At 35.8% G+C, this 17,294-nt stretch overlaps 2 protein-coding genes across 2 annotated transcripts; both read right to left on the bottom strand.

Annotated features, from left to right (window-relative positions):
* Positions 1-5,000: 5,000 nt before the first annotated feature.
* On the bottom strand, positions 5,001-6,349 carry LOC116131283. Its single transcript, XM_031416945.1, has 2 exons — positions 6,204-6,349; positions 5,001-5,827 (listed from the first exon to the last, which is right to left on the bottom strand). Exons 1-2 carry the CDS (start codon positions 6,330-6,332, stop codon positions 5,240-5,242), a joined length of 717 nt encoding a protein of 238 aa, XP_031272805.1. The 5' UTR covers positions 6,333-6,349; the 3' UTR covers positions 5,001-5,239.
* Positions 6,350-6,936: 587 nt separating this feature from the next.
* LOC116131236 (calmodulin-binding transcription activator 4) lies at positions 6,937-15,617 on the bottom strand. Its single transcript, XM_031416881.1, is given in 14 exon segments — positions 6,937-7,086; positions 7,089-7,160; positions 7,731-8,024; positions 8,232-8,772; positions 9,267-9,955; positions 10,297-10,520; positions 10,617-10,701; positions 10,975-11,087; positions 12,403-12,868; positions 13,525-13,570; positions 13,810-13,898; positions 14,732-14,847; positions 14,955-15,080; positions 15,253-15,617. Coding segments are annotated over 14 exon segments (2,970 nt in total). The 5' UTR covers positions 15,263-15,617; the 3' UTR covers positions 6,937-6,987.
* Positions 15,618-17,294: the final 1,677 nt, after the last annotated feature.

The following is a 17,294-nucleotide window of genomic DNA, read 5'->3' as shown; positions in this document are numbered from 1 at the left end:
GGCAGACCTCTCTTCTTCGGGATTTGATCTGCCAATTGTCAACAATCCACCAACTCTCAAGTTCCAATCAATTTGTTATCTCACCCGTTAGTTACAGCTTTTGAGAATGGAGTGAATTCTAAAGATCCGATTGGGAGTTTCATGTAAAGTTAAAGATCCGATTGGGAGTTTCATGTAAAAGTTATGAGGGTAAATACTGTAGCGGTTTTAAGAGATTTTTAATAACGGTTTTTAAAATACTCATCTTGTGTTTAAGAGCAATGTTTTAAAATCCGGCCCGGCCCGGCCGGTTGAACCGGGACCCGGCCGGGTGAGCCGGGCCGGGTGAGCCTAAAAACCAGTGTTTTTAGTTTACCCGTTGACACCCGTGGTTGGACCGGTGTACTGTAGCATCCACCGGTCCAACCGTCCATTTTAAAAAATCCGGTCAACACTTATAATATGAAATAATTAAATTTAATAATAAAAAACTTAAACAGTAAACCCCAATATCATTTCATTTCCCCCCCATTTTCACGCGTTTCCCACCCTTTGCTTTGAAAGTTTGAACTCTGAAGCTTCACTCTCACTGAACTCTGAAAATTACCACCGGAGTCTTCCCTTCAGCGTCGAAACTTGTCCCTGCAGCCTTCACCGTCAACGGTTTGCTTCGTCGTCAGCTGGGGTGCCGCTCATTTCGCGATCTTCTCTGGCGTCCACTTTTCATCACCGCCGATCTACGCCGTAATCCATCGTCTTCATTATTGATTCTTCTCGAAGCTGCACAGTGCACGGTCGATCTGGATCTCGGAGCTGCACGCACTCTTCTTCACATTGCTTGAATCTGACTCAGCTCTTTATAGTTGCCCTGTTCACAGCCGAGCTCCACCTCCCCGACGGGCAACGAACGGCAGCTCATCTTCACCAGTAGGTAACTGTCACGGTGTAGGCATGTCTTTGTTTCAGCCTTCAGGTCTTGTGCATGATCAGGGCATTAGGCCTGAACCGAAATGGGAAGCCTTCGTAGTTTGTGGCTTCATTAACTACCAGTTCCTGGAGTGCTTCCTGAGGTGTGAGGGCTGAAATGTTAGGATCTTGGTTGCAGAAGAGGTCTCGGAATGTTGATTTCTGCTGCATTAGAACGATACCGTTCTCTCATTTTGTAACCTTCTGTACATATTGTCTCTAGATAAGGGATCAACCAACTCTGACTCTAGGAATATCAGCTTAAAACATTTACTAGTTGATGAATTTGTTGTGCATTTACCGGAGTTTTATTAACTAATCAAGTCATCAATTTTAATCAAATTATTGATTTGAATTTCATTGATTTTATCTCTTTTATGAATCTTCTAGGCTAGTAGAATGACTTAGGCTGGTGCTTGGAAATAATTGGAGCAAGTTCATAGTCATAGTTTGGGTTTAAAGAAATATTGTGCATCATCAAGTCTTTTTCAGGAATACTTGATATTATGCAATTTACATTTCGTTGCAGACATTTTGGCTGCTTGCTTTTACGTATACCTGCCTCTAATATGCTGTGATAGTTGAGCATAATGTGGATGTATGTAAATAAGAACTTGAGTAGGCTCATGGTTTCAGCCTTAAATAAGTGAAATGCATTTTCACTTTGTTTCCCACCTGCTTGCAATGGAGCTAATTATCTGTCATTTATTATTTTATAAAAAGAGTTATCATTCTCTGGCCTGTTTGTGCATGATCAGGATTAGACAGAGCTTATATCTATTGAATTTACAAAAGTGGAAAAAATGTATTCTGGGAACAGTATTTTGATGACGTCATCAAATTACTGTTCACCGGTTGAACCAACTAGTTTAACCGGTTAAACCGGTCGACCCGGGACCCGCTCCTCTTGCCGGGTTTTATCCCGGGTCGGTTTTTAAAACATTGTTTAAGAGTTTATTTTTTAGCGGTTTTAACAATATTTTAAAATGATAAATATATGCTCAATTTTTTTTTTCAATTTCAATCAATATTTAGAAGTTTTGTTTTTTCAATTATAAGTTAAGAGCTCTTTATTTATTTTGTAATTACTAGTATTTTATAATTTTAAATGTAATAAAGTTTTCTTATTATTTTTTGTCATTTTTTGCATCATCTGAAATGATTAAAAAATTGTAACTCAACTTCTTCAAGAAATCATCTAGGAATAATGAGATTTTAATATATTTTTTTTTTTTTTTGTGATGATTGTTTAAAATTATTTTATATTTAATATAGTTGAAGACACGTATAATATGATTATTTTTTTTTTTATATAATTGAGATAGTTTTAAACATTTCTAACACATTGCACCAAATTGGTGCAAGTTTCACACCGAATTGGTGTAATTTTTGGTATAAAATATTATTGTATTTTCAACCTAGTGCATTAAATATTACACCAAAATGAATATTTTTTAGAATATTCTCTTTCTTTTTCTTTTATTGTAATAATCCACAATTAATATATTTCATTTATTATTTATATATATATTAATTAAATATTAGGAATTAGGAATAATGTTTTTATTAAATAATAATTATGAAATCCAAATGAAAAAGTTGGCTTTGATAGATTATCAAGAAGATAGCAAAATTTCTACGCGGGTTTTTTCAAAATGAGTAAACAAGAATTATACAAAAAAGAGCCCAACAACAAGATTAAGGATTTTAAAATAACTTTAGTTCTTTCTAATATTTTGATGATCTTATAAGATCTGAAACTAATCCATCGGAATACTAAATTGTTATTTTAGTTTATGTTATATTTTCTTTTAATTTAAATGTTTTTAAATTAGAGTTAATTTTTATTTTGAGTTATTGTAGTTTAATATTTTCATTGAATAAAGTTTTGTTTTTAATTTTTTATTATTTTTGAATTATATCATTATTATAAATAATAATTAAATTAATTTAAATACAAATAATAAAATTTATTAAAAAAATTTAATCTATAAACAGTATCATACCCATTTGGGTGGAGCTACCGTACTGCACCAAATTTGGCGTGGTACTGTAGCAGGACACCAATTTGGCGCAGCAAATGGCGCTGGGTTGGAATTGAAATTTGCTGTACACCGAAAAATGAAGCAGGCTGGGAGATGCCCGATAAAGTATTCGTGGGATACAATTTTGACACCAATCAAAATATCTCAATTTAAGGTATTTTATAAACCCTTCAAAAATACATTATATTAGTTTTAGAGTTTTTTTAAGCCAGTAAAAATCAGTGTTTAAAAATCTAACAAGTAATGATTTTAAAACATCTTAAAACCAGGCAAATTAAATTTTTTTCAAAACTAGTAGAAAAAAATCTAAGGGCCTGCTTGAGAGTTTTTTTTTTTTTCACTAGTTTTGGGGGGTTTTTAATTAGACTGGTTTTAAGGTGTTTAAAAACCATTACTTACCAGATTTTTTATGAACTGGTTTTGACTGATTTAAAAACCCCTCCAAAACTAGTATAGTGTATTTTTGAGGAGTTTATAAAACATCCCAAATAGTTTTGACTGATTTAAAAATTTTATCTTAAAAAAACCCCTTCCCACTATTATTTCGTGGTCTACTCTAATTTGCAACAAAAAAATCTGACGGTAGTTGGAACATGCAATGGCTTTTTCATTAATTATATGATTCATACAGTTTGCAGGTACAGATTGAGTTTTGGATGAAATGACGAGCTACAGCTTGGATCTCTCATTTCTACTTTTACAAAAGCTAGATCTGCCCTTGTTGCTGCTGCAAAGTAGATATTTTTGTCAAGTTTGGACATGTTCCATTTCACTTCTCGGTTAAAATGGTTTCTTATGGTGACAATAGCAGTCAAGCTCCAATGTCGTTATTTTGGTCGATTTCTGAATACAACTAGCAATTATCGTATTTTCTCTAACGTACTACATATGCTATGAACACTTAAAAGAATGCAGAGTTAACAAGTGTTGGATCTAACCATATATATTCACGAGGGGATCCCAGATTGTACATTTATGTGCATGTCCAAATACATTTTTAGGAGTTAACTCTTTTCTGTTCCGCTCCTTGACAAAAATTGGTGCTCGAAAAGCTATGTTCTACTTTTTGTTTTCATGCTAAATTACTACCAAAGGTGCATAATCTGGAATATTAATACGTGTTAAATATTCAATGTTTCTTTAATTGGTTGTTTTTGAAAATTAGAGTGTATGGATGCTTCAATTTTGGTTCCATATATTCAAACTATTTCTTTTTTTGAAACAGTTCTCTTTCAGAGTTTGCTGTTCTTGGATATGAATTGGGTTATTCAATGAAAAACCCAAACTCATTGGTAACGTGGGAAGCTCAATTTGTCTTCTTTTGGATATATTTTCAGCAAACCTAGTTGTTGAGTGAAAGTCAAATTACCAAGTATGCTAATAGTGGCAACATAACTAATGTGATCAACTAAATTACATATTTCAGTGAGAACATACAAATAAATTAAATAATATACAAAGAACTTACAAATAAATTAAACTTGAAAGGAACTTTGATACTAAGTATTGGTAATTGAAAAAAAAAAAAAAAAACTCCAAAGTACTGATTGAAGTTGGGGTATTTTTATGGACATATATATAAATTTATCATTTTAAAAAATTGTCAAAACCGCTGGAAAATAAACTCTCAAACACAGGTTTGGTGTTTTAAAAATTGCTACTAAAAACTCTTCAAAATCACTACAGTGATTTACCCTCAAAACCGCTACGATGATTTACCCTCATAACTGTTATCATAAAACTCTCAAGCAGACCCTAAGTATTTTATTAAGTGGGTGAACCATAATTTGCTCATCTTGTCTCATAAGAAATGCAGCTCAAAGGTTGTGTACCATATTCGCATTAAATTCAATCCCACACTCTAGTTGAACAACATCAACAACACATAAGATTGACATAAACGAGTACAAAGGAAAAGTTGAGGAGAGGGCATGTTCTGCTCTTTACACATCGAACCAGATAAAAGCATCTCGAAGGTTGAAGACCAACTTTTCTTGGCTTTGTGAACAATTACCAAAAACCCAAACAATTTATTTAACAACACATCCAACTTGAATAAACAGTTTAAACATCTGGATTACAGGACAATAACACTATAATACATTTGTTTCTTGAAGAATTTGACGGATAAGGGAAAGAGACGTGCACACATTTTACTCTGCTCCAATGCAAACATAATATATTGAACCAACTAACACCATAATCAACAACTCCATTTCTTGCTTCATTCCAAACACCGCAATGTCGTTTCAAGCTTCTTCACCATTCACAACAAATTCCAATAAATCCTTATGAGGGATCTCCGGAAATTTGAGAGAAGGGAGTGGTTTAAATTCAATTAGGGAGTTCTTAGCATCATGCCAAGCACTACGGTGATGATTCAGTGCCTTCTCACCATTCAGTCGAAATTCTGATAAATCCATATGGGGTAGCTCCGGCATTTTGAGATGAGATTCAATTAGGTTTATTCTTTCTCTATACTGACCATTGTTTCGTGAGCGCCTTAGGAACCCCATGAGCATACTTCCTGCGGATCTAACTGGGTGGCTCAATCCTTCCTTAAGATGCCAAATGAGTTTGACCTCGGATAATTGCCAGACAACAGTGAGAACAATCATAGCTGAAAGAAGACAATGTGTTATTAAGTTCTGTCTCTTCAACTTTCTCAGCTCATTGGCAATCTCGTCCAGATCATTTTTAGCACCTCCATTGTCTAGCTGACTACCATCCACACCCTTTGAGTGTGATTCGCCAACAGCAGCAGGCGAAGTTACCGCCTCCGGTTCAGTTACTCCCCCAGATTGCTTAAGCGCTTCATCTCCTCTTAGGGATTCCAACTATTAATAGAAAGTACTGATACATTATTATTTCTACCATGATGCTCCATATCTTAAAATTATAAATTATCGAATTCAGAGTTAAGCTCACATATACTATAAATTCCTTCTATAGGGTAAACAATTTGATCGATTAACAGGACTAGATCGACATAGCTTAGTCAATTTTGAATCCACGACTCTGCCTCTGCCAATAAATCATTAACAAGCACCCACCACTGAATAACAAAAGGAACACATTTTGAATCCGACCCAAGTCAAGCTTTTTCATTTTTCTCTTTCATATCACTGATGTGCGAACCGGATTTTTTAACTAAACTTACAAGAAATGAATGAAGAACAAGCAATAAAATGGCTTGAGGTTAGTAATACCTACCTGAGAAAGCAAATTGGAAAGCAGAAGCTGGTCATCATGAGAAGAGCCATCCTTCTTCTTCTTCTTCTTTTCTTCTATGAGCTTTTCGATTGCAAGACTGATGAGTTCTACTTTGTCATCTGACTCCATATTCTGTTCTCTCTCTTAGAAAGCTAGAGTTTTCCCTTTTGGGTTTTATTTTCACAATAAAGTCGAACCGTTTTGCTTTCACCGTTTACAATAGCTGAGCTACACGTGGCATCTAACCCTATCGCGGCGGCTAGAAAACCAATCATTTTAGGTCGACCATCACAATACCTGATTTACCGTTCAGGATAACCATAGGTGACGGTGACGGTACCGCAGTGTTGCTCGCCAGAAATTTAACAGTTACTGATTATGTTATGACATTGGAAAAATAATTTCAGTTATCGAATTAGTGAATTTAAATAAAATATTTGTAATTTCTAACGCAATGAAATGAATCAAAGAGTTGATGGCCATTATAATTTAAGTGGAAATTATATGATTTTGCCTTCGTGAATTTTTACAGAAGAAAAACCATCCTTGACAGCTTTCTTGGTTCAGATCCCATTTCACTTTTGTCCCCCAGGATTGTAACTATGAATAAAAAATGGAACATGAAGTTGGCATGTGCAATCTCTTTCTTTCCCAACGAAAATGAAAAGAGAAGGTTACCGCCTTCAGCAGCTACAAGAAGCATTTACAACATCCACATATTAATATGGGAATATGGACTGTTAATCAGAATCACTAACTAATACCATGAAATCCAGAGATCTATTTACAAAGCATATTCCGAGAGAACACCCCAGGATAAGTCATCAAGTAAATAACATAAGTTAGGAAGATTAGAACTTGCTTCTAAGTAAACTGGTACCAATCATCATTTTCCGTATAGGCAATATCATCTACAGATATTGATGATGCTTCTTCACTTGTTTCACCTCGTTCGGCCTGCAAGAATAGTTAAATCAATTCAATTCAGAAATTAGAGTCTCGCCGCTAGGGAAGATGCCAACTCAAGAACAACTACTTTTGGATCATAACCAAGTAAATAAAAGACATCCTCTCATGGCAATCAACGTTTCATGATTTTGGACTAGAATAACATCTCAAATTGTATAAGTCATCAGACTCCAATAGGAGGATGCTGAGGCCCTTAATATGTCCCTTAACACAAATTAGCAACTAAATAAGATTATATAGTATTTGAATATGGTCAAACATTGTAAACCATGAAAAAGAAAATATAGAATCTTTACTCTTAACTGATATGATAAACCTTGGTTTTATAACCTACAGGGATGAAAGATATTCTATTGGCCAGAATAAACACAAGATAGTAGCAAATTTAGTTGTGATCATGACCTCTTATCTCACTCTGGTAAAAATTATGCTTATGTAAACTGGTAGCTAGACAGCATCTCAACAGATATTTAATGCTTTAACTATACTAACGTTACGTATTGACTAGTTGGATCAAAGACCAAGACATTCCTTCGCTTAAAAAATTATTCTACATACCTTAGCTTGTCGGAACCTTTCAAGCATCCGACGATATTGCTGACGTGCATCTGGAGAATCAACCATAGACAGAACTCGTGAGACAGCCTCATCAATGGCTGCATCTACTTTCTGTCTTCGGAACACTTTGAGAATGTCTTCATCTTCACTTTCATCATTTCGCTCTGATTCTGACCGAAAACCCCTCAAGCCAACACCTTTCCGTCTCCAACGCAATATAACCTTATCTAGAACTCCAACAGCCCAACAGATTACCTTGTACTTCTTCCTAACCTGATAGCCTCTGACATGAGCCTGCCAAGAAACTTAAAAAAGGTAAATTTTTTGCACATTGTCTCCCACTTGTACTACAATTGATATGTATCGTAGTTTCGATTGATACATCAATGTTTGGTAGTATGACTTCATGCACGGATACTTAAGCAAAGAGACAATTCCCCAATTACAATATGTGATTTGTGGACATCATTAAATAAATGATCCTGACAAAAACTGCAGTACCTGTATCTTGACAACTTTCTGGCGAAGAGCAAGATAATCCTTGCGACCTTTCCATCCTCGAAATTTCTTCTGAATAGACAAAGCAGCTGAATTGTAATCACGAGCATTACGAAAGGCCAGCTTTGACAAAGCTGAAAGCCCACTGATACCATACTCATCTCTTTCTTGTCGCCTTCTGAAGGAGTGTGCACGGAAAGCAGACTGTATACGTGCAGCAGCCTGAGTTGCATTACGGACGGCAGCCAAGGTATCTTTCATTGAAAGTTGATCCTCAGTGGCAGAGAGGCTTCCCTTTGAGACACTATTTACTGTTATTTCTGCTTCAACCTCAGCAGAGCCCTTGGAAAGCTCACTTTCTTCCAGAGTGAGGGATGAAAGATGGCTAGTCAGTGCCACCTCCGAAAGATAACCTGCAAGTCCCTTATGTCCACTGGAGGCAGCAATGAATGCTGGGGTTTTTCCGGTTGGATCTTGTGCATTGGGATCTGTTACAGCCCCAGCTGATGCACCAGAAGCTAAAAGAGCTGCAACCATTTTTTCCCTGTTACAGAAGGAAATACATACCTCTCAAAAACTGCTATACATCAAATAAACCAATATTTAGTTGATAAAATGTGTAAAAGATTTTAAAATCGTTGTACATCTTAATGATGAAGATGAGTTACAACTGATAAGTTCAACAAAGTAGTTTTTTGATGAACACAACATCAAGCAAGCAGAACACTTCTGCATTTAAAACTAATTAAATAATGTGGCGCCCACATGGACACTATTGTGTGGATTGAACAATTGGACATTTGGACCAGGCTTATCTATGAGCAACATAAAATAACTATAATCCTACTTCGCATCTGATCATCTGGCATATCCCTTTCAATATAGGAAAAAAAAAGTACAGAAGTGACAAAGACAGAAGAAATCCAGCACTATTCAATTTAATCTGCTCCTAATTTGTAGACATTTCACACACACAAACACAAATAAACAATTTAAACATAAACATATACAAACAATCATAATAGATTTGTAGTTTACCTTCCCAAACGTGCGGCCCAATGAAGAGCTGTCCACCCAGTAATATCCCGGAAGTTTATACTGACTCCGTGACTGAGAATTGGGTTTAAGGCCCATTCAAAGCCCAACCCAGCAACCATGTGAATTATCCCTTGCTCTTTCTTGGACAAGGAACAACCAGACTGCTCACAATCTCCAGTGGATTTTGAAGATAGCCACTGCTGCAGCTTGTCTTTTAAAAGCTCTTGCAGAAGCCAATCAATGGTACCAGAACTAGAAGAAGTCCCACTACTGACTAAAAGAGCCTCTAAGACTTGATCCCACAAATCATCATCGGCTTTCATTCCTCCCAATAGATGACATCCTGACTCCATACTATCTCCTTTCTGCAGAGAAGAATCAGACAGAAGCATCTGGACAAATCTGACAAGTAGCAAGAGCTCATCCCGGTTCTTAGTAGCTTGTGTTTGGGTTAAATTATCATGAGCAGAACTACTAGCCTTAACTCGATAATCAAATTCTTTGATTTCACTGCAAGCCTGCCGATTGCTAGAAGTGATGCACAGGGTGACCTTTCCGGGAAGGCGAGGAGGAGCTTCACAACGCAAGACGCCTTCTTGAATGATCTCAAGAGGAACTTCAGTGTCACCAAACATGCATGCCCATGCAGATTCTGATGGATCACACAGAAAAGATCCAACAATGATGACCTGCATTGAGTAACTTCAGCTTCAGTATTTTGAACTTCTAATCAACAAAAAGGAAGGACGTAGAAGAAGATTAAAAACTCTGAAGTAACAGGTGCATCACAAATATACATGGGAATGAGGATTTATGTATCATAGAGAATAAAACCACCCAAGGACATTGCTGCCTCAACCAGATTTGGAACAAACCCATGAAAAGGATGACATGATTGATCAGAAGAAGTGATTAAGTTGATTCGTCAAACCAAAAAAGATATTCATTATGGGAAATATACTACCATCGCCACATATGTATAAAAATCTTTCACAAAAAATAACAATACAGGGACTCTTACAATCCATACCTTTGTAGGTTCAGTGGCATAGCCCCATTCTGGGGAAATTTCCCGTATTTTAAATTTCAGCTTTTCAGCAACCGTCAAAATCAAATCTGGTTCAGGAGACGCTCCAATATGTTCTTGGTGAGAAAACATTGTATAGTATTCAGAATCAATTTCATGTGTTCCTATTAATGAAGAATATGCAGGAATTTTGAAATTCTCAACTTCCTGAGGCAGCATCATAGTAGCTGGTGATACAAAAGACTTATCAGAGCTTGTCAAAAATTAACTAGATACCAAAAGTTATAACGCAGAATTATGCTAAGAAACAGAAAGAACCATACGATTTTCAACGATATTGGAATTCAGCCAATGAGTGTGTTCCTGCTCTTCAGCTGGTGCCGTTCTTGAAGAAGTTTGCAGCTTACCCTAGAAGCATGAAAGCATTATTCTAATGAAACAAATGCTAATCAGCTTTAAACAAAGGCATTTCTATATGTTGGTCTTATCCACACGAACATCAATAAGACAAATTGTCAAACCAAACTAAACAAGTTGCTTAAGATAGAAAATGACTAATTGCAATACCAGAAACAAATGTGTACAACTATAATACAAGATATCAAAGATGATGCCAAAGAAGAGACACTAAAATTTTCTTTGTTAATTTAGCATTTCCATTAAACATAAGAAATAGTTTACCTGCAACTCGACACCTGATGAGTTCTCACATGAGTCCAACATGTCTTTCCAAGGTGAAGTTTCTTTACTTTCAACCATATAACCATGCCCGTATAAGTGCTCTCCATCATCAGCTACAAAAGTAAACCCACCAGCAGCTAGTTTTAGATTTATTTCCTGTTTAATTGTATATAAAAATCAATTTTGAAAACATGCAATAGACACAGCAAGCAAAACGGAAACAAGAGAAAGTGGATCCATAAGATGCTTACCCTAACCTGAAAATTGTAGGAAAGGCACAACATTCTGCACTGATCAATCAAATACCCAAAATCTATCTATTATGTTTTTCTTGGACAGTGGGAAAGAAAAAAGGCAACAAATTGAACATTTTATGGCTAACGATGCACAAGGAAAACTTCAGAAACCCAAACAAACTACCACAAAATTTCAAATAGAATAAATAATTTTTTTAGGGTTTCTTTTTAAACAATAAAAAATCATGAACCTTTTTCGAAAAATGTATTTCCTCTCCATGAACCATCAAGCAAATCCTTAGTTCACACCTAACTTTAATTAATCTAATAAACTTTAAAATCATGTTTTTGCATTCCAACCTTATAAACAAGGTTAAGCTAGGCCTCCAGCCAACTCTTTGATTAGACATGTTAAGCTTATTCCTTACATTTCTTTGATCCTTATTAGGAATNATTATGTTTTTCTTGGACAGTGGGAAAGAAAAAAGGCAACAAATTGAACATTTTATGGCTAACGATGCACAAGGAAAACTTCAGAAACCCAAACAAACTACCACAAAATTTCAAATAGAATAAATAATTTTTTTAGGGTTTCTTTTTAAACAATAAAAAATCATGAACCTTTTTCGAAAAATGTATTTCCTTTCCATGAACCATCAAGCAAATCCTTAGTTCACACCTAACTTTAATTAATCTAATAAACTTTAAAATCATGTTTTTGCATTCCAACCTTATAAACAAGGTTAAGCTAGGCCTCCAGCCAACTCTTTGATTAGACATGTTAAGCTTATTCCTTACATTTCTTTGATCCTTATTAGGAATGCTTCATATGCTATTGAAGGAAAATGCACATATACACACACAAAAAGAAAAAAAAAAGTCTTTTACTTGAAGCACATCCTTGATTGCTCCAGGCAGATGCTTTTTATTCCATAGTTACCATAGTAAGCACAAAGTGATTAGATAAAACAATTGTAATAGAAGGAGTTGCACAAGTCAAAAATGCCCTAAAGTCTCAATTAAACTAATATATATCAGATTCAGCAACAAAAATCATCAATATCATAAAAATATTAGAAAAAATATCTTGAGTAGAAAATGCGGAACACAATGATACAGAATATGTGGTTAAAATCTCAGAACTTATAGAACACCACAACTTTGAGCACATATATAACACAACTTAACCGACCTGCATTCTGAGACAGCACAAGATTGTTTGAATCATCTAGGAATCCAGCATGTCCACCGTTATATTGTCCTTGTAAAGCATACTCTGAGCTTTGCAGTAAAGCTCCAAACTGATCCTGCTTGGACATTTCATTTTTGTATTCCAAATCCTGACTGGATAATGAATCAATTTCTTCGATTATCTCATCATTCAAACTTAACTGCTGCTCCAGCTTTCGCAGAGCTCGATTAACTTCACCTCCAGCACAATTAGTAATTTCCCCTTTACAGTCTATGCCATTATCCTTAATAGCTATCTCAGAGCTAACCTCTACAGAACCTGGGCTAGATAAACTCTGATATGGTTCATATGAATCACTAATTACAGAGGTAGAGCCTGGATTTTGAGAAGTGTAAGAGGTTGGACTCAAAAGGAAAGAAGAAGAAGCTCCTGGTGATACTGCAACAGATCCAGGACTAGGCTTTCCCTGAACACACAAAAAGTAATCAATGATGTTAGTCTGAAGCTCAAGCTATTCCTCACTAGATGCTATTATCAATGGAGGGCACCAGACAACTATTACACAAAGAAGAAGCAAACTATAGTCACAAAAAGGAGTTTCACCTACTTAATGGGTTATATACAACAACCGTAAAGAGTATGCACAGCATAGGTGGGAAGTTAAAGTAGTCTGTGAAACAGGCTTAAATCATGATCAATGTGCTAATGATATTGTTGAACCAAAAATCCCTACCATAAAAGTGGTTCTATGTCATAATCAAATCATCATGGCAACCCTAGACTCTGCTTGTTTAAAATGATTGGGTCTTCAAAATAGGTCTATCAGGACAGGCTAAGCAACATTCAGCTAAAAAGAATCTAGGATTACGTAGAAGGACTAGAAAATCTAAGATTTAAAAATAAAATAAATAAAAAGAAGAAGAAGAAGAAGAAAGAAAGGAGGAATGCAAACATAAAATGGGAAGATGAAGTGTGATTAATTTATGGCTTGAAGAATAATTATAGTTATAACAATAAACATAATTATGAGATTGAATCGTGGTTTGTAAATGATGTTTAGAAATCTAGAAGTACAAAATGGGGAGATCTGACTTCACTATATTCAGGCTCATAAATGCATACCTCTGTTATCTCTCTATAGTGAACGAGAACTATGTGCTCATATGCCCTGCCAAGAATGTATCAAGAAAAACTGTCAATAACCCCTTTAAGGCAACAGAAGTAAGTGATATCAAAATTGAGCTAGAACACTAATTAGTTTACTGACAACATTTTTCTTAATCTAGGCAGGGATTATGGTCTAACAAATTTAACATTTTGTTCGATTTATAAAAATTCGCTGACATGCCAGTAAACTTCAAAGGCATAAAAAGATATACACTCCATAAATACTGCAAGTACACATACGGATCCAACATCCAATAGCTACGCCTCTGAAAATTAGGGTTCTGCTCCCCATGCGCTTAATAACAATTTAAAGCTTCAAGATTTCCAACCTAGAATGCAGAGAAAATGAGATCTATCAGACTGAAACAAACAATATATAGTACTCCATTGATCACAGAATAAACATGAAGTGCCCCAAGACAACAAGATAATTAACAAAGAAACTTAATGTAAGTACACAAATAACTTTTAAATTGAACAGAAAGGATATATCTGTTCACATTTAGCAAAACTCCGAATTTGCATTTGCATCCTACATCAGAAGCTCAATATTTTGAAGATATTAGGAAAATACTTACCTCCAAGCACAACTTGAGGTACTTATGGTTGCATTTTAAGATATTTATCCTCCTAACTTTTCTGTTCTTCTATCTTCTCATCTATGCAAGTATTTAGACACAATCCCCAATTGTTCTATAAAGGGAGCAAACTGGGGTGCCATGAAATTAGAACATGCAGTTCTCATATCAGAAATATTAGGACCAATTAGAATACTGAAGATAACAGATCCCAAAATAGACAAATGAAGATTATTTGACAAACCACAGAATTTAAGAATAGAATAATCTCCTATGGAAATTTGATTAATATCCAAATAAAAGGGAGGGCTTCTCAATCTGGTGAACAAATCAAAATTTGGGCCTTAAGAGTTTGCCACCGTTTGAATGATTTTTCTATTTCCACATAATGGAAGTTAACACAGATTAAAAAATTATAGAAAACTTTTATCGCATAACATGATAAACATCTCTGAGACCAGAGTATACCGAGATGTGATATGCTTAAACTAAGCCAAAATAAAAAATGAAGAAAATACAAATCAGTCAGAGTAAGAAGGAAAACAATGGCCAAAACATAAAATTACATAGATATCTTCACAAACCTTAAGTCGTTCATGTGCTTCCCCTACAGCTCTCCCGTCCTTCTTTTTGCGCCAATTATGACCATCCTTACGAAAAAACCGAAGTACCCTCTTATTAAAAAGAAACACAGATCCACCTGGAGAAGTGTCCGCCGTTCAAAAAAACCATTCAGTGAAGAAGATTTGGCACATGGGAATTTATGAATACATTTACTCAATTAGAAGCAACAAGCATGGAGCTTACCAGCTGGCTTTTGAGGGGGCTCTTGGTTGAGCTCGTACTTCTCGTGATTTTGTAATATATACAGTACCTCTGCTGGCTTCAGCCAACGCGTTTGGGCTTCTTGAAACAAAACGTTGATATCATATCCTGCAATGGAGCAACTTCTTTTTTCTATCAAACGATGTCATCTGTCAGTAGTTATAAAAGCAAAAGTCTAAAACTTTTCACATGATCCACGACAAATTTAGTCCTAAAACATACGTACTCACTAACTTGATGAGTGAATTGAACAAACTTTTTAAATGATACTCGTGATTACCTGTTTGCATCGTATTCAAATGTGAAGAAACTAAAAAATAGAAGTCAAAACTGGACGAATTGCAGAGAAAGTCTTTCACTTATGCTCATTAGAACCGGAGGAGTGGTGTCGGTGCTCGATATGAATAAAGCTTCCTCGTTAACACTCAATTAAAGACGAGACGAAGCAACTTGGAACAGTCATGGCCGGAGAAATCGATGAATTTCGAGGAACGAGAGTAATTTAATCCTGAAGTGGATCATAGGTTTTGAGTCTTTTGACTTGAGTTGAGACTTGCGAGTTGAGACTATATCCGTACGTCTGGAGTTTTTTTTGTTTTTTTAAGCTGAAGTTAACAGAGCCCGACCGGGCGACGAAGGTAAGGCCTGCAATCTAGGCATTTATTTGGTGTTTCTCGATGTATTATAATCTTCGTGTTCTACTGACGTGTCAGTAGCTCATTGTAAGCTTGTAGATTGATTTTAGTTCAAGATTGATCGAATAGAGCGCTTACTGAGGAGTCAGCAGCAGTAAATAATCTCTCGGCAGGAATCTTCGTTCTCGTACTGTTTAAATTACCGAAGTATCCTTTGTCAGCGTCAGATGCAGTGACCCAAAAATGAAATTGTGTATTGTATAAATTAATTGGCTTGTCCACCAGAAAATGTGCGCCGTTATATTTGATCATGATAATCACACGTCAGAAAACAGAAAACATGATCTAACGGCCAAAAAACAAGACAACTCACAAAGAAGCAACTACCAAGAAGATATTAACTATGGCCACTGGTCTGGTCATCAGGTCATAGTGGGAGGGCGGTTGGACCCCAATAGCCTGCCATGTGCTGTGCCTATATTAGACACGTGATAAAGGTGGAGTTTTAAATTTATTTTTATGATGCAGTCGCAGTTGCAGAGCACAACTGATGGATTTTTATATGTACTGAGTGATGAGGGATTCAATGATACCCATATACTGTATCAATAATATCTGAGTCAGATAAGTTCAGGATTGAAGGTGATGATGAATGATGATGATACAATTAGGATAAAAAAGCTACAGAGGCGATAATGGGGAGTGGGGGCAAATAAGAGTTTATTGTCGCCCTGTAATTGGGGTCATTAGCTTTAGCTGGTGCTGCTCTGCTGGACCGTACTGTGAAAAAGAAGTCCAAAGTGAGAAGTGGGCTTTGGAAAAACTTGACCATCATTTGACATAGACTGCGCGTGCGGTGTTTTAATTTAAACATCACATTACAACTTGGTTTTTAGATATGTTTGGATGACAGTATGGTTACTTATTTTATCACTTCACTGCCACTGATTTTAGTACCGACTTTGACAGACGAAATCAACGGGTAAACGTATCAAAAATGATAGAGCCATCGAAAGTTGCACACCGAATCTGTGCATCGAATGACGTGGTAAAATCTTAATCGTTGATTAATATTAACTGATAATGAATCAACGGTCAAGATTTTGTCACGTCATTCAGTGCATAGATTCAGTACGCAACCTTCGGTGGCTGTAGCATTACTCTTAACGTATACGTAGGGACTAGAGAGGTAGATGAGTGTGAAGGAGACGTATTCAAATGGGAATAAAAGAAAGAAGAAAAATTGATTAACTAACTACCAGCACTGAATAAATACTTATTTTGACTATACAAACACACTTAATTGTCAATGATCTCATCCATCTTTGGCACTTATTGTGCATCATTATTGTATGAAAACCTTAGTTTGGTCCGAGTCAAGGGCTATATTGAACTCTTAACTTCATGTTAGGTAAAATTGATATAATTGAATTTAAGTCCATGTTACATGTGAATAGAGAGGTGCATACGAGCCGAGCCGATCCGAATAGTGGCTGGCTCGAGCTCAGCTCGAATGCATCGAGCTCGAGCTTGGCTCGATTATATATTAAACGAGCTGAGCCAAACCGAGTCGAAATCGAGCTAAACAATAAAAAAAAAAAACATCTTGCACGGTATCAATATTCAATTTTATTCTGCCTTTCTGCTCAATTTAATTTGGCACGTTATTAAACTAATCCAGCTCATA

Source organism: Pistacia vera, unplaced genomic scaffold, assembly GCF_008641045.1.
Source record: "Pistacia vera cultivar Batoury unplaced genomic scaffold, PisVer_v2 Contig230, whole genome shotgun sequence".
NCBI lineage: Eukaryota > Viridiplantae > Streptophyta > Magnoliopsida > Sapindales > Anacardiaceae > Pistacia > Pistacia vera.
The sequence above is the reverse complement of the archived record's forward strand: the minus strand, read 5'-3'. Positions and strand labels throughout refer to the sequence as shown.